General features: G+C 37.4%; 2 protein-coding genes across 4 annotated transcripts in view; both read left to right on the forward strand.

Moving 5' to 3' along the window:
* Nucleotides 1-8817, forward strand: part of tdrd5 (tudor domain containing 5) — a 46951-nt gene extending 38134 nt beyond the window's left edge. Inside the window, exon 19 of the mRNA XM_015387859.1 lies at nucleotides 8687-8817. Coding sequence (XP_015243345.1) covers nucleotides 8687-8817 — 131 coding nt within the window. The remainder of the gene's footprint in view (nucleotides 1-8686) is intronic.
* The window catches only part of fam163a (family with sequence similarity 163 member A), a 32242-nt gene continuing 18669 nt past the window's right edge, over nucleotides 8478-22050 (forward strand). For all 3 annotated transcript variants that reach the window (XM_015387865.1, XM_015387866.1, XM_015387864.1), the window contains exon 1: nucleotides 8478-8881. The gene's annotated coding sequence lies outside the window, so the exon portion shown is untranslated. The remainder of the gene's footprint in view (nucleotides 8882-22050) is intronic.

The following is a 22050-nucleotide window of genomic DNA, read 5'->3' on the forward strand; positions in this document are numbered from 1 at the left end:
GCTGTCTGTCACTGAAGGTGCTCTCCAGTTCTGAAACAGCTTCATGCATGGGGTGGGAGACATCCAGCAGTGCTGTTAATTTATTTAGGATCCTTTTGTTTCCCAACTCCTGCACTGAGTCCAGAGGGCATACAATCACAGAGCTGGCCATCCTGATCAGTTTATCCAGCCACTTTCTTTCAGCTAGAGAGAAGCCACTCCTCCAACAGACAGCAAGGAAGAAGGCTGGTGCCACATCAGAGACATAAAAGGTCTTTAGGAGCGCCCCCTGGACTCCAAAAGACCTCGGCAGGAAAAGTCTGCTCTGACCTTTCTTATACAGAGCCTCACTGTTATGAATCCAGTCCAGTTTGTTATTCAGGTGAATACCTAAGTACTTATAAGAGTCCACTATCTCAGTGTCTGTTCCCTGTATGTTCACCGGTGTCATTGGGATCGATCTGCTTCTGCGAAAGCCAACCACTAGCCCCTTGGCTTTCCCTGCATTAATCAGGTGGTTCTAGTGGCACAGGACCACGAAGTTCTGGGTCCACTGTCTGTACTCTCAGTCGGTACAGAGTCTAATATTATTCAACATTACAACGGCAATAAGTTCTGCAATCTATAATGTGCAATCACTATTTAATACCATGTGCAATAAACTGTCTCTTTATATTTGACACCCAGTGCAATAGTTATATAAATGCCCATCTATATAAATACCCTGCACAATAACCCTGTACAGTAATCCTTTAAAAAAAAAAAAAAGAAAATAAAGACGCACTGTATTACGCCCATGCACCTTGACCTCCTTTGGCACCTCCTTCTTCTTCTGGACTATTTGAGCTGTGAGATCAATAAAGCCAATCAATCAAACTGACATATTTTACCATTTAAATGCACTATTTCATTAAAAATCCCCCAAAACAGCCATGTACAGGTACATGCTTAATGTTTGTAGAGTGGACGCATCAAGTGAAGTCCAACTTTCGACTGAGAAAACATATGGAGGCAGTATGTCCTTTATGGTTTCCACTATCAACTCTAGGTTTTTCCCTTTTTTGCCCTTATGTCCTATTGTAGAAAAGAACAGTACCAGGATTAATTAAACTATTCCTTTCAACTTGAGCTGACAATCTTTGCAGCCAGTGAGCTGTAACTTATATGTATGAGAACAAAATCTGTTGTTTTGTTCGTTTTATTCATTTATTATAAACTCAGTCCTTCAGTCACCTGCTGCTCTTCCAGTTCTACACCTGCACTCAGCCTTGTTTGTCAGCAGTAACCAGCTGCAGCTTGGCCCCAGGCACATTTAATATACTATGTCAGACTTGGACAGTTCCATTAAGCAATATCTACGGCCGCCACAAATAATTGATATGCAGATATGAAGGCCTGTATGCGTGCGCTGTATTGTCCTTGGTCGGGAGTGCAATGCATCAAACTGCCATGCTCAGTGACAAGTGAGACAATATGTTCTCTGTTCTCCCTGTCTTTTACCATCATCTTTTCTCCACCCCTCATTGCCTTCCTACTTAAAACTAATTCTATAATATATAGTACAATGCATCATCCTATTAAGGATAATTAACCAATAGAAGTAAAATGTAGGTATAGATACATCTGTAGGGAATGCTTGCCCTTCAGTAAGTAATGCCATCCTCATTCCTCCTCTCCCATCTGTCCCACTGTTACATAAGATGGGATTTATACAACAATGGACTTTCAGCTATATACCATATCTGGCATGAACAGGCTTACATTGATGCATGTGTTCAATGTTATGCACTGACAAGCAAATAGTGTGGTGTGTGGAAGAGGCACAAAGCTCCAACTGGAAGCAGCAGTTTTTGGCCTTTACTGTACAGATCTTATTGTAAAGCCTTAATATGTAACCCCACATAATGTTATCCAGGAAAAAGATAACTGGGAATGGAGACTGCAATGAAATAAAGGAAAATGCAAACCAAATAAAATTTCCTTTGACATAAATAAATCAGAAAATTGAGGATAATTAAGGCCCATGACAAAAAAAAAGAAAAAAAAAAAAAGAAAAAAGTTTTTCAGTAATTTTGTCGGTTTACCCATTGTTGGCTTCTCAGCACTTGATAAGCTTGTATTTTTGTCAGAATGGTTAATGTAGAAATATGTTTTATATGCAATTCCTTTTTGTAATGTTTGCAATTAAGGCTCCAGAAATGATTTATTACTGATGTTATTGAGAAGATTTATGATTAATGAGATGTTTAATCTAATAAAGTAGCCTTACCAGTGGTGTGGTTTAATAATCAGTCATTGTGGCTTTATGTTCTCTAACTTAAGATAAAAACATTTGGCTACAGGAGCTACGGCATATTTTCACTAATGAGCTGTTGCAGCGTTGCTTTGAAATGTCTTAAAATTTTTGCTTTTGTTAAATAATTGGCATTCAGTTTTTAGGAACATTTACTTGAAGGATTTCCAACTGACTTGTTCATTCTTGTTCATTCTTCTATAATATGTTATTTAGGATATACTTTGGTCATTTATAATGACCTATCAAAGTTGTACCTCAGCTTTTAGTTAAGAGTGAAACTGAGAGCAGACTGCAGACTCTGCCTCATGTGATTTCTCTTCATTTAGGTGATAAAATATTGTTGTAAATGAAAGCAGCTCTGAAAGAAGAGAAGGAAGAACAGTAGGTTGCTTGATAAATGGCTTAATTTAGAGCCAGCAGTTCCATGTTTGCTTATTATCTATCATCTTGTTTTCCTGTCCTTCTTTTGCATATTCTCTTTGTCGTGGTTCTTCCAGTTCTCATTTTTCTCTTTGCTTATTTATTTTTATTTTTTTTTTACAAATAAATCAGGATTAAATGAAACAGTCTAATGAGCCACTTCTATTTTTATTTTGCCTCCATAAGTTTTAATCTACATAGATATTTTGTAAAACAATCGTGAATTTACCCTTGGTAGCAACTTAATTTCTTCTTAACCTAATTTTTTCTAAAAAATAAATGCATTTGTTCTTGGTTTGAGAAGATAAAAGTGACATTTTGCCAATGGTAAAAGACAATTTACTCCTAGAATAAGAAAACACAATTGCATTGTCTTATTTCACATGCATTTTATCTAATTATCTTATTTCAAGAGTAAAATACTCATCCCATTGGCAAACTACCTCATTTACCTACTCAAATTAAGGGTAAATACACTCAATTTAAGAATTTTTTACTTATTTCTAGATCGTTTTTCCAGTGCACTTGCACTGCAAAAAAATTTAAATCTAACTCGGTCATTTGTTCTTAAATTAACTGCATTTTTTCTTGAATTAAGGAGGAAAGTGAGACACTTTGCCAATGGAACAGGACATTTTACATTTAAAATAACAAAAAAACAACTGCATTGTTGTTGCATTGTTAAGTGCATTTTATCTAATTATCTAATTATCTTATTTTAAGAGTAAAATACTCATCCCATTAGCAAATCATCTTATTTACCTGCTCAAATTAAGGTTTAATACACTTAATCTAAGAAATCTTTACTTATTTCTAGATTGTTTTTGCAGTGTGCATTGTTTCAGGATGTTTGCTGTTGCGAAGGTGCAGGGCTCCAGAAGCCATTCACATTTTCTTATTTAGATGAAATATTTTCCAGATGTGGTGAGCAATCTGGAATAGGCATCAGAGAACTTTACACCAGTCTAGAATGTCTATTTTTCTGTTTGCAGAATTTGAGTCTTTAGTGCTAAGATTTTCAGAAATTCTCTCAACCAAAAGTCACATAAACCTTCCCCTCTCTGCTGCCAGTGTTAATGAAGCTCTGCACTGGTGGCATCCTGGTTTTATTGCTATGTCACACATGTAACACTGGCATGTGCAGAACTTACAGTATGAGACCTTACTCACTAAAAACTGAATGATTAATCTAAGTTCTCGATATTTTCTTTCCAGGTTCTATCGTCCAGGCAAGGCCATTTTAATTTAAATCACTTCTGCATGTTGTCATTTGGACCAAACTATTGAAAACACCAGAAAATAATAGTTTTATTTAAACCTTCCCCACCATCAGTTAAGTTTATTGCTATGGTCATCCAGGGCATGGTCATTTCCAAAAAGCTCTAAATATGCAAACAATTAGACTTCAGATTTTATAATTGAAAATGTATTGTACTTTTATTCAAAGGACCTTCTCAGTTTAAGAGGACAAAATCCAAGATCTGAAGCCTGTAGCTAGAGTATGTCACTTCCTATTGTCCTCCGTCCTTTTATGAAAGTTAAAAAATCTTTTGAAAAAGTTTAATGTCTTTTGCGGGCATAATCACACCAGAAGGCAACAGATGACATTGTTATTGTCTTGGTGTTCCCTGAAATCCCATTTAAAAGTGATAGTTTAATATGTTTGCCTGTAAAAAAGTCCATAAAGTAACAAATTGATCTTGAATCACAGCTGCTGTTAGTCAGGAGGAGCTGCTGCAGTCCTTCATACTTGAACACCTCTAGATAGATTATGTTGATTAATTCGCTGGAAGGCAGCCGCTCTGATAATAATGAATTTGGGAATTATCTTTGTGTTTAGGCTGTCAAACTCCTTATTTCAGCAAAGCAGTCTTACATGTCTCTACAGTAAATAATTTCTGATTTGAAAAGGAAATTGACAAGCAAACATATTCCTGTTGTTTTATTGTGGATGTTGTTTCCAGTTTCTTACCAGAGATGACTGCGTCCTGATAAACATCAGATCAGTGCTGCATCCACACAGGAAATAACATTAGCTTTGTTGATGCACACACACTGTGACCCATTACTCTACAGGCTACCATGGAGACCAAGCCATCTGTGCAACACTGGAAATCTGTACAGTTCACAGCTATAGTATATGCTTTCGTTACATACAGTATCTACACAGCTGTGCAGTTCATACCCCTCAACATCAAGCATCTCAGTAATGGATTGAAATATCAAACATGCACCGGGGAGAATTTGGCATGGTCTTTTCATTGTGCTGGGCTTTGTGTTTATTTTCACCAGCTTTCATAACGACAATAAGCTGTAACTATGAAAAGCCCTTACAGCTGACCTTACATTTGTTGGATTGAAGGCTATGTTCTCTGGGTCACCGTCATTTAAACACAGAGACACCTGAAACTTTTCTGTCATCCATCTCCTGCAACATCATGCATATCCAGTCTGGCTAAAATGTAATCTTATAATACTAAGAGCAGGCAGGGATAATGAGAGGGAAGGTCACTGCTGACTGACCCAGCAATCTGATGCTCAGATACTGAGTCTGCACCTGCTCCTACATCCAGTGCTATTATTTTATTGATATATGACGATATGAGATAAAAGAAACGGCCATGAAATATGGCTATGCTCTACTGTAGCTGTGTCTGCACTGGGCAGGGTTCCTTCACATATTGAGTTCTGAGAAATAACGTCTTAAGGTATCGTTACGGTTCTGATTACTACTGAAATAGGAAACAGTTCTCTGTTTCGTGTCGGCTGGTTTTATGTCTCCATGTTATCCAATTCATTTCTATTCATGGATACCTCGTCGGTTCATCATTTTATCCAAAGGCAGTCCCTTTAGTCAGAGGAATTTTTAGATGCGAGTCTAAGAAATTTTGCGAGGAGCACCTGGTCGTGCTCGGTTTATGGTGAAATTATGTTATTTACACTTTAGAATTATGGTCCCAACAGTGCTAAATTCAAAATTTAGAAGCTGTAACCAATGCTATCATTAAGGTTGTGTAGGTCTTGAGAAAGCTTCTTACTTTTACCAATCATGAGATGTTGTGTGATACCAGAGACACCTTTTTAAGGCCAACTGAACCAGCTGATATTAATTTGCACTGACGAGGAGACTTAGACAGCTTTCTGATTACTGAGAGATTACAGCTGCTGTCTTGGCTTTCCATGCCTTTTGCGCCCGCCTTCTTCACATGTTAAAAACTTTCTCGTTGTGTCATTCCACATTATTACACATAACTTAATTTCTGGACATCTATGGTTTCTTTGTATGTGTGGATTACATGGATTCTTACATCTGGTGAAAATGTCAATAGTACCTCTAGAAATATATTTATTGAGAAAAACTGTTGTGAGTTCAGTGCTTATTTTACCGGCTGTAATTCTTTTACCGGCTTATTTTACCGGCTGTAAACCTTTTTTGACATACGGTAATCTGAACAAAGATGATGTGTTTTATCAATAACCTTTTGTTCAATGAAATGTTGCAGTCAGTAGTTTCATACTTTCTTTTCAAACTTTTCTTTATCAGGGTCCGTTTTGTTGAGGTGTTTGATGCCAGCATTACTTATGGCAGCTTTACGATATTTGAAGTGATGTGTATCCCTTTGCATTAAGCTGGCTGAATTTGAGGACCCATTAAAAAAAAAAAGAATAAAACTGTTTAACTTGAAAATATGCCAGATCTGGTCAAATTCATTATCCTGTTGGGAGAACCTGCACCATCTTATACAAACACTTCTCATATCCTGCTTCCTTCCACCCACCCTTATATTTGTTTTGTTCTCTTGCAGCTTTCTGTAATTGTGTGAATCACAAACTTCTACCATTCTCATCTCCTCAGCTTTTCTCTAACATCAATCTCTAAGTGCCTGTGCTGGTTTGTAGCACAAGCAGAAGCCCTGTTTAGTCAGCCAGACCTTCCTTCTCTATTGATATTTGCGTTGACTTGGTTGCAACAGTAAGTAGATTAAGGGAGCAGTGATTGAGGGCAAATCAATTACTGTAGCTTGGCAGTCTCTGTTTGTGGTTTTACTGTAGTATTATTTTACATTGTGGCATCAGCCAACTGACTTTTTTAAGGGAAATGTTCTGAGCAAAAGCCTGCTATATACTGTGTTTATATATGTGTGGATAGAAATGAACAACAGTCCGAATTCTCACTAGGGTGTAGGTTAAGTTTACAAATGTGTGTGGAGAAAAAGAGGAGTAAAGAAAAAAAATTAAGGCAAATGAAAAGAGTATTTAACCTTGGAGTAAAAGAAGACCTTTTCTCTGCCACGGTTTTATCACTCTTAGATTATGGTGACCTTTTTTAAAGGAATGCTACTACTCTTCAAATGTTGGACTCTGTTTACCGTGCTTCATTAAGGTTCATCGCAAACTGTAGAGCCATGACATCACTGTGACCTGTACTCTCAGGTGGGATGGCCGTCCCTCTCTACGAGAAGGCAGTGGCATTGTTACACTTTTATTTACAAGGTTTTCCTTGGATTACTGCCCTCTTACATTTGTATTTTACTAACACAGAAAAACATGTCTTCTTACGCCCTGAGATCCAATGATCAGCTCTTGCTCACTGTTCCTTTTGCCTGCACAGAACTAGAGAAGAAAGCTTCTTGTGTGTGGAATTTTTTTTACAAAGAAACTGGAAGCTGACTGAGATTTTATCCTTAAATGCTTTAAGTTGAAAATGAAAGAATTTGAAGTAGCCTCAATTATCTGTGATTGTTTTACTTATGTACCTGTCATTTAATTTAATGCATATCTGTGTATTATGTAACTTTGCTGCGTCTTGGTCAGGACTCCCTTGAAAAAGAGGTTTTTAATATCAATGGGATTTTTTCCTGGTTAAATAAAAAATAAAAATACACCCAAAACGCTCTTTATCAGCTGGTCAAATGTTTTATGTTTGCATTTAGGACAGAGGACTTCTTCCAGGAGCTGGTGTTCCCTAACACGAAACATTTTGATAAAATTAGTAGGAATGTTAATCTCAAAAAGACTGTTGGTTCCAGAGCAGGGATGTCCTTGATGACACATTCAACACCAAACACGTGATTCAAGCATGTCTGAACACAGTGATTAATAAGTGTGATGGGGCCGCCTACTATTCAGTCCTATTTTAAATCTCCTTGAGTTTTGTTTTTGGTTGAAATTTTCTAATTGATCTGTGTCCTCTGTTTTGGTTGCCTTCTTTTGCATTTTGAAGCTTGGCTCATCGGTGACAGTGGAAAACATAAACACTGGTATAAAGGCTGGATATCATGTATTTGGTCAAACATGCAACATATTAAAATGATCATTCAGCTTCACCCCATGGGTGATTCAGATTCATCAAAGTCCACATCCCTGCATGATATCCCCTACTAAAAATGATATCTTATTTTGGCAGTAGGCAAATTGGACATTTTAACTGAATTAAAATGGATATGTGGTTTGAACTGCATGGATCCATATCATTAATTGATACTGGGGTTGGTAGAAAACCTCCCTCTAGTTTAAAAGTCTAATCTCGTGTACCTTTGGTTAATTTTTCAACTTGGAAATATTACATTTATAGAGAAAATACTTATAAAAATAGTTTTTTTTCAGATTCTGATAAAACTTCCAACAGTGTGGAATTTGGCTACTTTCCTTACATTGCAGCAGGCTTGTGTAATAAAGGAGATCACGTTTTTGCCAGGGAGAGAGAGAGAGGGTCCTCCTCCTCCTCCTCCTCCTCCTCCTCCTCCTGTCCCCTCTCCGGTGGTCTTAGTTTTTGCCTTGAAGTCCCTCACTTGTTGGATCTGTATTTCCTTATAATATTTTCAGTATTTTTCTGTTTACCATCAGTGGATTTGAATGTGAGCCCGTCATACTGGCTACATGCGCGTAAAAGGGGGCTCTTCCAGAGGCGCCCCCGTCCTCTTTCCCCTGTATTTGACCCGTCTGCTGCACCGTGCTTGTGTTCCTCCGGGTGTGGGTGTCTCCACGCAGGTCAGCCTGGTCTGCTGCGTGTTGGTCCCACGGCGGGGGGGTTTGGTTTTGGCTTAGAAGCGGCGCAGTGCGCCCCGGACTCCGGCTCATCCTTGGAGAAGTGCCGCTGCAGCCCCATCCCTGCGCTGTAAGGATGCTGGCTGCTTTTCTCAGGGTTGCATCCACATGCGTTTTCAGAGCAACTAACTAAACCAGGTAAGCATATCTGCTATGAAAGAAACAAAGGAGATGTTAAAATGTTATACCATTCCCTTAATGCAGTAATAAAAAACACCCACATACCATCTCCATCTGTACCTGTGTACATTTATTTTGGCTTCCAGAGTATTTAAAATGATTAAATAAGATAAGCAGGGGCAGATTGTTGGGGTTTTAGCATTTTACACATGCAGTGATCCTGCTTCAGTGTTTCAGAAAAAAAGAAACTGAGAGAATGATGTAATTAAAACTTCAACTTATTATAAAACAGTCAGAGGCGTAGCCAGAATTTTTTTTATAAGGGTGGCCAGACAATAACCAATGTACACTGAGGGGGGCTGAAAGTGGAGAGGCTCCAGAACCGCAGGGTCAATCTACACTATTCCAACAGGAAAATTAATGAGCAAAACATCCATATTTTTTAAATAAAGACAAACTATACTTTCCTAGAGCCTTTGCTAACAAATAGACGCATATATCTAAACATATAAAATGTATATTTACAAGCACTAATATCTACATAAATGGATTATTTGATAAGTTTTTATTAAAATTGTTTTTTATCTATGATTTCACTGAAGACTCTTAGGTGACTTGCAGAGACACATGATTTTGTCTTTACCTCATGTAACACAAAATCTAGCTCTGAAAGGAACATGCATTCTGTGCTTGTCTTTAATGTTAGTATAATGATGTGTATAAATAACCACAAAAATTTTAAATGTTTTGAATATTACACTTGAGAGTATTACTGTTGCCACCATCTGTATTAGAGGGATATAAATGGTAGGGGTGGCCACAGGGGTGGCCAATGATTGGCCATGGCTGGCCATGGCCACCCCTGGCCCCCCATCTAGCTCAGCCCCTGAAAAAAGTCGGTTTAAAACAGAAAGATTTGTGTCTGCAATGTTGGGAAGTTTGACAAAACCAGGAAACCCTGTTCACGTTTGAAATGTACAGAATACAGGTGCTTAGATGAAAACATAAAACCATATTTTATTAAATGATTCCATAACTACAGTTTTATGCATGAACAGTTTGTGTTCTGCATGCAGTTATGATCATTTCTTCCAGTTCATGCCAATCCAAGACTCAGCTTCACACAGTAAAAAATAAAACATGACCAAATTACAGTAAAATGTTACAACTGGGATGACTATGGACTTGAGTGTTCTCTCACACTGACATCATCTACAACAAAAAAAGGTAAACCAGTTATTGTTAAAGAAGCCGGCCCTCACCAGAGTGCCCTGTCCAGACCCAAGAAAAAGTTAAGTGGAAGGAAAACCTGGGGACAAAGATGTAGCATGGCACACATATAGGCTACATATCTAAAATATGGGATACAACATCTTGTGTTAAGCTACTCCTAACCTAGTGGCACCATCAGCAGTGTTTTATTAATTTTTAGGAGTGGAATATTGCTCATTGGTAAATCATTGCATTTTCTGACCATGATTAATCCAGCATTTAATAGAAAAGTCATAGTTCCCAGTTACACAAAGCTGAAGTTTCTTAACGTGAGGACAGTGATGACTGAAAGAGCCATGTGATCTGCTAATGTTGTTCCACTGTGTTTCATCAAGTACAAAATCAGCAGAATATATCATAATGCTCTCAGCTTCTCACAAGTGTTTAGTAAGAAGTTTATTTCATTAATTTTCTTCTTTATGTATTTAAAGTTTGAGCATTATTTGTTTTCTAAATATGATCTAATTCATCAGTTTAGATAATTACCTTTAACTCCTTATTTACCTCTGTTGGTTGCTTTACACTGAAAGGTCAGATTTGCTCAACAGCAGTTAAATAATACATACCTCATGTTGAATACTGACTTTATTATTTTATTAACTTCATCTTTATGAAATATTAGTATAATTTAAGCATTACATATCACTTTGATTTATCTGGAAGTTTAAGTTTTAATCTGGGAATGACTTCTGAGGGATTTGTCTACTGCTGTGCTTCTACTGATAAAAAATACAAAACAATGTAAATATAGATTTTTGCATAATGGCTGTAAAAGACCAGCTTCCACATTAAATACTGTACATTTGTTTTATATCAGATTAGATTTTTAGATACATATGCAAGAATAAAAACTGAACTCTTGTTGGTAGTTTAAGTACAGTATTAAATGGGTAAAAAAAAGGCAGGTTGTAGGTCTGAAATTGAACTACAGGTTGAACCAAAGTGGCAAAGAACATATGAAAAACTACATTTTTCAAAATAAAAGACCTTTTAAGGTAAATCCATACCATCAACATAAATTGTCTGCCTACACTGGGGGAAAACCTGGGTGTTCCAGGGTCAGCTGAGGAACCTAGAGTCCTGCTCCATGCCCTGGACCTCCTCTTGAGAGGCATGCCTGGAACACCTTCTGAGGGAGGCATCCATGGTGCATCTAAAACAGATAGCCGGGTCACCTCAGCGTGTCCCAGGCATGTCCCACTGGGAGGAGGCCCAGGGGACTACCCAGGATATGATGGAGGGACTATTTCTCTAGGCTGGCCGGGGAACCCCTCAGTCTTTCCCCAGAGGAGCTGGAGGAGGTGCCTGGGGGGAGGGAAGTGTCTGGGAGCCCCTGCTGAGACTGCTGCCCCCCTGTGACCCGGTTCTGGAGGATGATGGGTACAGGTAAATTAAGTCATTAAGTTTGAGGCTGAAAAGCAACTTTAGGGACAGTATGTTTTAGTCTAAAATCTGAGCCGTAGGGAAAAAAAATCTCTAATTAGATATGATTGGACATGATGTGCCCCGATTCAAGAGTAATGGGTTAAATAAGTTTCTTTTCTATTTACTCTACATGTTACAATTGCTGCATCTCTCACAAGAGCATGACAACAGCTGAATGTACAGCAGAGTTTTTTTGTTTTATTGTGCAAAACAGAAGGACTTATGATTTAGCTTAATTCTCTAAAAATATATTCTCATAATAAAAGGGAAATGTTTCCAGTTGGACTTTTCTTTAAAGCAGAGACGATACAGTCAGGAAAAGCCGCTGGGCTTTCACATCACTCAACACCAGGTGCTGTGGTGTTGGAGCTACATTGACCCCATTTCTCACACAGGAAGGATGAAAAGTACAGCTTGACTAAATGACTGTAGAGCAGCCTCTTTGTACCCACTCGATTTCTCCCTCCACTCTGTGCTCCTCTGCCTCCAATACAACAGGAAATGGGCTGATTTCCCAAAGGAGTCTGCAGTCAGGGCTGTCACTGCCAACAGAGCAGCAAAAGATAAAATATATTTAATACACACGTTGAATAATGAGCCAACTGCTAAAAACACTGATGAGAATAAAGCCAGCTGCAATCTAAAGGAAATATTTGATCAGTTTTTAGTTATCTACTTTAGTAACTGCACATGATTCAGTGAATTTGACCTTGATTAACCAGATTATTTGGGTTTAAAACTAACTTTATTACTGAACTAAAATAATATATTCATCACCCATGTTGTGCAGATGCTTTATAATAGCTGGAGTGAATAAATCCAGCTTGCCACTTGAATATCATGCCACATGATTTTCAATAGTTTCCTGCTCAAACCTACAGAGCTGTTGCATCTTTTGTCATTTCCTGACTTTTTCCTGCTTATATTCTTCAATAGAAATCCAATTACTTGCCTAAATATTCAAGCTGTTTTTGCATGCATGTATGTTGAAATAGCATGCTTTATAGCTGATATATCAACATACTGGTATCTGGTTTCTTTTCATTTTACTCTTCAGAATCTGCATTTTTGACTTGCTAATTGAATGCACACACACATCCATTCATCAATTTTCTGGAATGCACACACATTGAAACATAAAATTCTAAATTTGACGACTTTAAAAACTTCATTTATATTAGATGTACGTGGATCTATAGTTCCGTAACTTGGTCTGCTTTGAGATAACAAACTAACTTGTATTTTATGACAAGTTTATAAGTGTAAAACAGCTATTGAAGCTAAAAACGATCTGAGTTTAGTTTAAGGTACCGTTGTTTTTATTTTAGAGGTATCAGAATTACAGATGTGGAAATAGATGCAATTCTGATTCTAAATCGCAGGAAAGTAAATATGATTTTGGACTATTCTGGCAATGTATGATGTATTATAGTGGATAATAATGTAGGAAAACTAAGCATCTCAGTGCCGTCATTTAAAGGGCATGTATACTCTGGATACCTTTCGTGACCAGCCTTGTTATTTCTTGGTGTTTTAGATTTTAAACTAAAGCTGATGAAGATGGATCCAGGTTCTTTGAAATTAGTCCACATTCCAACCAATCAGATTCTTTGGATCACTTGTCATCTTCAGGGGGGGATTTACCATTAGGCAAAACTAAACAGTTGCCTAGGGCCCCAAGTTCCTGATGGCCCTATTAAACTCCTTTTACCATCCATTCATCCATTATCTGAGACTCTAGTGGGGTTGCGAGGGGTGCTGGTGCCTATCTCCAGCTGTCTACGGGCGAGAGGCGGGGTACATGTATGGTTAATACAACTATTACTTATTTGTGCACATTAATTATGTTTTTGCTAAAAATCCTTTCGTTAAAATGCCATCAGGACGCCTGTGTCCCCCACATTTGCTGCACATGTTCAGAAAGGTCCAAACAAACAACCATCTGAAAACAAACAGTGCAAAGAGCAGCGTTGCCATCTTAGTGCTTTTGTCACTATATTTAGAGACTTTTCAGACCCCTTTAGCACTTTTATTTCAAAAAGTGCCTAGTGCCCAATCTAGCAACTCTTTTCTGCTACTGGAGACTTTGGCAATAACATATAAAAGCACCGAACTCTGTACTCCAGATCAAGTAAATTCATAACCCCGCCTCCTCTTCTCTATATTGTCTGCTGTTCAAATGAAAAATGGAGAACAGATAAGCAGATCATGGCTTGTCTACATTGAAAACAAGGACTGTGTTATTTACTTCTGCCGTCGCCTTTTTGGAAACACAGGAAGGAGCAATCAGCTAAGTTAGATTGGGCTTAGTGATTGGAAAATATTTAATTCCTTTTGAGACAGCATTAAAAGTCAGCTGGGCACATTGTCAATATAAAAAGAAAAGGGGACAAAAGAAAAGATAGAGAGGAAAACAGCAAGTTAAGGGCCAAGAAAGAGGGACAAAAATTAGAACAAATAATATATGTGTATTCTATAAAAATCCCTTAATCTCTATACTGTGTTTTATGTGTTGTCTTCTCAATTCAAAGGGCCCCATGCCTGTCTTTGCCTAGGGCCCCAAATTTCCTAAACCCACCCCTGGTCATCTTCATTGTTACTACATGTGAGGAAGGCCAGACAGACTTAACAAATGCAGTTCTTGTTAAGCCTGTGATGCACATGCAGCACGGGCTATTACCATAATTTCAGTAAATACCAGAGGAAGGACGTAAAAAAAAAAAAAAAAAAGATTGCATTAAATCAAATAACAGAAAAAAATTTAAACAGATTCATATGAATACATGTTCTGTAGTGCATCAGCATCATCATTAGTGTTGGCTTCATCTTCATCATCCATAGCAGCATCCATTATGGTCTGGGGAGTTGTTTTAATCTCACGGTACCTCTTGGAATTAACCCACAGAGCAACAAGCCTAACTTCATAGTTGAGATGATGTGTGATCTTAGGCATGAGTCAATGTTTGTAGTTGCTGTTTCAGGAGGTATTTTTCCTAAGCTTAGACAATTTTTAGACAGAACATTTAATGCAAATATGTCCCAATCAAGCTTCAATAACAATAACAATCTATGCATTACTTGGGTCCCATGAAGTCAAATGTATATCACTTTAAATTGTTTAGATGTTGTGGTAATAATACTTATTTGTAGGGAGAAAACGTTTCTGTCTTCCATTACCTGCACTCTATTCACTGGGATAGAGATGGGCTGTGTCCAAATGTCTGCCCTAACCCCCAGATCCATCATCTTTATATAGAGTGAGGGCTATATACTGGACTTTACAGTGAACTTAGTTAACTGACCGTTTGGACAAATGATCACTACTTTTCGCTCCCTATTGATCATGCGGCGCCTCGTCTCACGTTGCCTGCACCATCTTTGTTTTTTAACGTTGTGACAACAAATCCCATGATATATATCCCAGAATGCTTTGCAAGGAGAGCTCTCCTCGGAAAGCATTCTGGGATTTATCTGCTCTTCTAGTGACCATGGATGATCACTACTTTGAAGGTGCATTGTGGAAAATTTTGAGTCCACTACTTTTTCCTCCACTAGACATTCAGACACTCAGCTAAAAATGGCATAACCACGATATAGTGCCCTATATAGTAACTAGGATGGACATTTTGACACAGACATGGTCTTTCTGACAAGCTAATATAACAACGTCCTTTCAGACATGGATAAGCTGCTGCTTCACCTCAGAAGATGGCTGATTCCACCAGGAAGACCATAAACCTCTTAAGGAGTGCTCACTGCACCCTAAAGATCTCAGCTATTGAAATAAATGACACAATATATCTGAGGTCATAAAGGGATGGATATGGTCAGAAAAAAACATGTATAAAGGCCCTGGTGTGCGATTCTGACTCAACAATCTGATGTAGCTGATATCATGACATCACACGGTACACAGCTTTTCCAATCTGTGTGAACTGTAGATCATCCCTGATGGTAGCTAACTGGCTCCCAGTCTGCTCATCTGCTGCAGTAGTCCACCTTTTTCACTGTCTGACATGCTGTGATTTCAGTAAAAATTTCTCTATGTTATGGTTATCGCTATTGTTTATTTTAGCCACTGCTGCCTTTCTGTTATTTTAAATCAAGCGACATCCATTTTCCTCTGACCTGGGACAATAACCAGTTATGTTAAATTTTCTCTTTTTTCAGACCATTCTCTGTAAATACAAAATGAATGCTGTGAAGAAAATTGCAGGGCATCAATAGTTTCTAAAAAAAAAAAATGAGACAAGCAGGCATGGGAACAATTATCATGCAAATAAAACCTTTTTCATAAGTATTACCTCAGAGCTTTTCTATACGGCTCAACTCAGTCTTTAGGATTTTTCATTAGTGACACTTAAGTGGAACCATTAATATTTCGAGTAACTGCTTGAATAAGGCTCCACCTGTGCAGTTTTGCTAAAAATCTCAGATGGTTACTGGTCTCTGATTCGCTGGGGTCACCATACACGCATGCATATAACAGCAAAAACATAACGACTAATCGATGAACCCAAAACTTATCACAACTATAGAAAGGTACCCTTAGGTAGCATTAGATTACCTTTGCGTGTCATCTGGCTCCTATCCTTCAGTTTGATGCTCCATGACTTCCCTCTCTTTCTTGCTCTTCTCTGCAGAGCTTCATCTTGACGCCCACAGCATTCTTCTTTCACTATGAATCTGATTTTTTAAAAAATGCACAAGGCTCTCTATTGTTGCCTTGTGTCTCTGCTACAATGACATCAACTTTGCTGTGATGGGTGTGCAGGTTGCGCAGTGGTTAGTGTGCACGACCCCTTAGTCCTCGACACACTGACTCGGGTTCAAATCCGGCCTGTGGTCCTTTGCTGCATGTCTCTCCCCCTCTCTCATACCCCCTTTGCTTTCAGCCTACTGTCAGAAAAATGAGACACTAGTGCTGTAAACACTAAAAAAACATTGCTGTGATATTCAATCGTAATGGAAAACTAGCTCTGCAGAGTAAAATTGAGATGACCTGAGATAAAGCAAACAGAGCTGGTGCCAATGGAAAATGACCAAGCAGCCAACAAGTGTATCTGTATTTTCCTGGTAGACTAAAACAACATGCATTTTTAAGTGTGAAGCATCTATGCTGAACATGCTGTGCAGATGGAGTTGAGTTTATTCATATGAAGCTGTTATTCAGCGTGAGCCATAATTTCTACCCAGAATTACTACGCTGGCATACAGTAGCTACAGATCCTTACATTAAAGTCAGGGTGGTAACTCAGCCTAGTACAGTAACACAGAGAGGAAGCAGCCCTGAAAGGATGGAACAGACAGAAGTGGGACTAAATTATAATATTTATTTTAAGCAAAAAAGCCTGTTAGAAATAACACAAAGTAATGGCAGAAGATTATGATTTCTTGACTTATTCAGTTTTTGAGTACTGAGAAGCTACAGTTATGGCTCAACCATTTAGAAACCTGCATGATCAATCTTAGGGAAGATGATTCTTTTTTTTTTCCTTGTTGATCTTTTTATATTTTGGCCACTTCATTTAAGTTTTTTTTTTGCCCAGAGAAAAACCCTGATAGAATAGAAGAAATTCAATCAGATTAAAGTTTAAATCTATAAAATAAAGCTGCTTGATCAGCTGCAATCTTTTCAAAAACAAGCAACATAATATTTAAATTAATACTCACTTCTTTAAATCTTTTGGTGGGCCGTAATTTTCCTCTCAATACTATAAGATGTTTTAGTCATGCTTTCTACATTAAAAAATAGACAAAAAAACTGTAATATTGAAGAACTGGCTAGTTCGAATGATTTCTTCCACTGATGCATATGTAGTTAAAAGAACAGGGGCCACACTCTTGCATCATGTCCAAGGATTTGAGTGTGACATTAGGCATTCTTTAATTAAAGAAGATCTCACCCTGCTGATATTTCTCAGTGTCATACAGTCCATACTCTGTGAGATGAATTTAAATTAGTATTTTTTTTGTATCAAAGCTATTTTTGCTGCAGAGAATTGTTATCTGTCAGATTTGGTCTCTATCTAACTTCAGCCCTCAGGCAGACTGCTGTACTTAGTTTGATTTTAGTTGTAAAGCACTTCTGCTGACACTCTGTGTTCTCTGTGGGACACATGCATGAAAGAGTGCTGTGCAGAGTATGTATGTTTGTATATTTGTGTCTGTGTGAGTGTTAGGTTGGTATACGGGACGGAGTGGCAGAGTCTAAAGTCATCCAGCGAAGAGGAAAGTGTTTCAGGCCAGTTGGTTGAATAATTCAGAATCCCTTGTGGGTTCGGTGGTTGGTGGATTGGTCTTTCTTGGTGTACAGATGCTTGCAGAGTGCACTGTAATCACATACTAAGGATGAGACGAGGCATGTCCAATCAGTGTCTAAAGTGCATTCATTTTAGGACAGAACCACCAACGGAAAGCCACAGATAGCTGGATCAGCCTGTTTTTTTTATTGTGTTTTAGTTTTCTGGGTCATGTCTGAAAAACTGTCCCCCGTTTTAACTTGCTTGAGAGTGTTTTAGTCATTGCTAATATCATCTCAATGCACTTTACAAGGTAAAATGTCCAATTTATGTCAATTTGAATAGAATTCAGTTAATTTCTTTCAATATGATTAAACTAAAATAGATGAGAGTAAAATTACAAGTGCATTTCTTTAAGTTTGAATGGTATTTGGGAGTTAATTTTAAATAAAATAAATAATAAATAATTATTTTTTTATATTTTTATTAAAATATTACAGAAATTACGGAAACTGTTTTAAGAGTTGCTCTTTCTTTAAGTTTTAGCATTAAGTCAGTATCCCGCATGAAGACACAGGGATTTTTCACAGTCTTTCTTGCAAAAATTCTTCAAATTTCTTATTTTGGCAAGGAGCAAAACTACTAAGCTAGTAAACAGGCCAGTATCAGTAAACAGGTTTAAACCGTGTATTCATACTAGGAAAGATACTAATAGGGCAATCCAAGGCAGCCTGCGGGTCAAAGTTATTTTATTTAAACATCTTACTGATACTAGCAATCAGAGCTTTTTCTTTACAACATCCTCATTAAAGAGGATTTTGGTTGATTGATCAGAAAGGGACAGAATATTTTGTTTCTCATCTTATTTATCTCTCAATATATTAGCTTTGTTGCATTTTCCAAATCTTTACATTTTCAAAATAAATTAAGATAAAGTTTAGTTATTTTCATTCTTCATGTTGGTTACTGATAAAAAAAAAAAAAAAAACGAAAAAAAAAATGTTCTGCTAAAAAAATTCTTCACATGACTATAATTAAAAAATCTTTTAGTCCGTCTGAGGCAGGGGTCTTCAACGTTTTCCAGGCCAAGGACCCCCAAACTGATGGCGAGATGGAGCGGGGACCCCCTAATTATATATATTGTATGAAATTGTGTTATGTCAAACTGGTCCTATAGTCACTCTATTACAGATGGAGTAATGTAACGAAAGTAATTTGGCCCTGGGATTATTAAAGTATTTCTGATTCGGATTCCCGGTTGATGGGACAGGTGTTGTGAATGAAACGGTCCCCAGCTTGAAAGAGCTCCTGTGTGTCGCTGAATGTGTGCATTGATGACTGAGAGCTATTGTCTGCCTCCATTATCTGTTTACTACAGTGTGTTGAATTCTTGTTAATGTGTATTTAAAGACATTTCAATTAGTTGGAAAAAAATTGCAGGGGGGAATATAAAAAAAAGTCTAATCAACCAAAACTTTCGTGACCCCCATTCAGTACCTCTACGGACCCCCTAGGGGTCACAGACCACCTGTTGAAGACCTCCGGTCTAAGGTTTAGTATATACTTTGTGGGTTGGTGTTTAATCAGTCGTGGTGATTGGATGTGAACATGAATGTGTGGTAAAGTGATGCTGGGTAAAGATGAGCCTCAGAGAGGATGTCCTGTTGGCAGAGCCTGAGGCCTCTGAAAGAAAACCGCTGATATCTGCTGGATCTGTGGCGACTCATCAAAAACTCACACGTCTCCTGAGGTGATCAGAATGACAAACACAAGCAGACAGTTAGCAAACTTTCAAACAACACAACACTGACTTTTTCACTCTCACAGTTAGATAATCACTCTAGAAGCAAATAAAATCTAATTACTCTGTTTAAATTAAATAATGTTGTTTAGACATGTTCACACATGAATGTCACATAAAACAAAAACAAAATTATTTAGATACAGGTAAACAAAACAATATTACAGTAGAAATGGTTTATTTACCGTTATTTAACATGCATATGAGGAAACATAATTACAGTACCCTCAATTAGCTATTCTGGGTGAAATAGGTTCTGTCTAATAGCCCTGAAAGCAGCATATAGAGGATCAGGGACAAACCTTTCTATTAGGATCCTCACTGTCAGCTCTCACTAAGAGGACTTTCTGCATGTGATAGCATCTTGGAAATTCCAAGAGTTTTGGGTTTGATTGATGTTACATTTAATAATACATAGTTCTTATTAGATGTCACAAATCCAGATTCACTGTTTCACTAACTGCCATGTTGGTAGGCAGAAACTGTGTTGGAAACAGCTGATTAAGTTTGACTATCGAGGAGTTCCTATTTTATTTTTTACAAAGCTTGCAGTGGTTATTTCATGTTGGGTGAAATAATGTTCTAATCATGCAGGGATCAGCAAAGCAGAGTTTTCACTACATCCTAATATCAGAGAAATAGAAGGAACACAAACAGAGGAGAGGAGCGGGTCTGGCTTGAAAATATTGGTCACAGGGATCAGCCTTCGAAAATGGCAAGAATCACTTTATTCCAGGGATGGATGGATGGATGGATGGATGGATGGATGGATGGATGGATGGATGGATGGATGGATGGATGGATGGATGGATGGATAGATGGATGGATGGACAGACAGACAAATTAGATAGATTCCACTGCAGACCATACCATGAAACTTCCACCTTTTGTATTTTTTGTATTTAATGTAGTCCATTTTTTTTACATTCTAATTTGCTTTAATTCAGCTGTAAATTTTTTGCCCCATCCATTTTACTTTGTTTTTAAAATGTATTTGCTAGTTTTTACTAGTTACAATTGGCACAGGAACTTCAGAGTGTTGCTTTTATGAAAATATGTTTATTTGTAATATAAAACTCAACACAAGAAACATTTCCAAAAATTGATCAGTTAAAACTGACTTTAACTGAGACCTCTGGAAAAGAAACAACATTTCACATCAGTTCTACAGGCCTATAAAAACAGTTGATAAACATGAAAACAAAGGCTAGTATCTTTAATTTTAGTATTTACAATACAATTTCTGTTTATATATATATTATATATATTTTTTTCAATTTTTTCAGTTAGTGATAATATTTTCTTAATTTCAGTTTTTGATTGTACTTGGTTTTAATTAACTATTCTATCTCTGTCAGCTTCACGCCTCTGTTCCTGTCTGGAACAAGAAAACAGGAGCTTTTATCGTCAGCGATGTGTGACATACTTTTTAAATATGAGCTAATGTTTTTAGTTTTTTTTTAGAATACATTTAGTAGTTTCATAACCTGAAAAGAAAAGAGCAGCAATTTGTCTCTGGATTTCTGACAATTCCTATAAATGAACAAAGACAGAACAGCTTTTTCTGTGGGTTACGTGACCTCAGAGATCAGAAAACCGATTAGCTGCATCTCCTGGAAATGCTGCCTTTTTCATTTTGGCTGACGGGCTGCTGGAAGGTTGGTGTAGCAAATTTAGTTACCTTCCTGTGAGCTGAAGGTCAGCTTTGAGCCAACATGCTGAAGTTCATTATTATTTATGTCGCATGAGGCTGTGGCATATATTGACAGCTGTGGGAAAAGCTCATTAAGGATTGAAGGGTAATAAAAAAACAGTCTGACTGATGAAAAAGGCCGTCTCCACGGTCAGTGTGGCTCTCAGTTTAATTTTGCACATAGCTAAATTGGAAATAAAAACTACTAACTTTCCTGGCTTGTAAAGGACTACTACTGTAAGACACCCCTTGGACTTTGGCATGAGTAAGAGAATGCAGAAATATGCATGTTTTTAAAAAGCTCAGAAAAATCAAAGCAAGTAGGCAAATTTCTTTAATTTTGCAAAAGAACAACTCTTCTATACATTTCTTTAGAAACCTGAGGTCATACTAATAATAAGAATACATTTTACTTCTACAAAAGTGTAAAAAAAAAAACTCAGAGTAAAACCAATAAAACCAATGTATTGAAAAGAAACACATATGCATTAAAAAGGCCATTAATTATCGATTAAAAACTGTTCTGAAAAGATGTGATTTGAAGTCTGTACAGTCACGGATGTGTTTTTGAAGACAGTTCCAGTATGGAGGGTTTCCAAAAAAGTTGAAAAAACAAACCAGTGGACTTTGTTTACCAAGTTTGAAGATGTATCGCTTCCCATTTAGGAAGCTTTTTCAATTTAAATGTCTGAATTAGCATTGAGCTCCAGGCTTTATAATGTAGCCAAACAAAGCCTTGTTTTGGCTTAGACAA

This window comes from Cyprinodon variegatus, unplaced genomic scaffold (genome assembly GCF_000732505.1).
Source record: "Cyprinodon variegatus isolate N-32 unplaced genomic scaffold, C_variegatus-1.0 Scaffold405, whole genome shotgun sequence".
Lineage (NCBI taxonomy): Eukaryota > Metazoa > Chordata > Actinopteri > Cyprinodontiformes > Cyprinodontidae > Cyprinodon > Cyprinodon variegatus.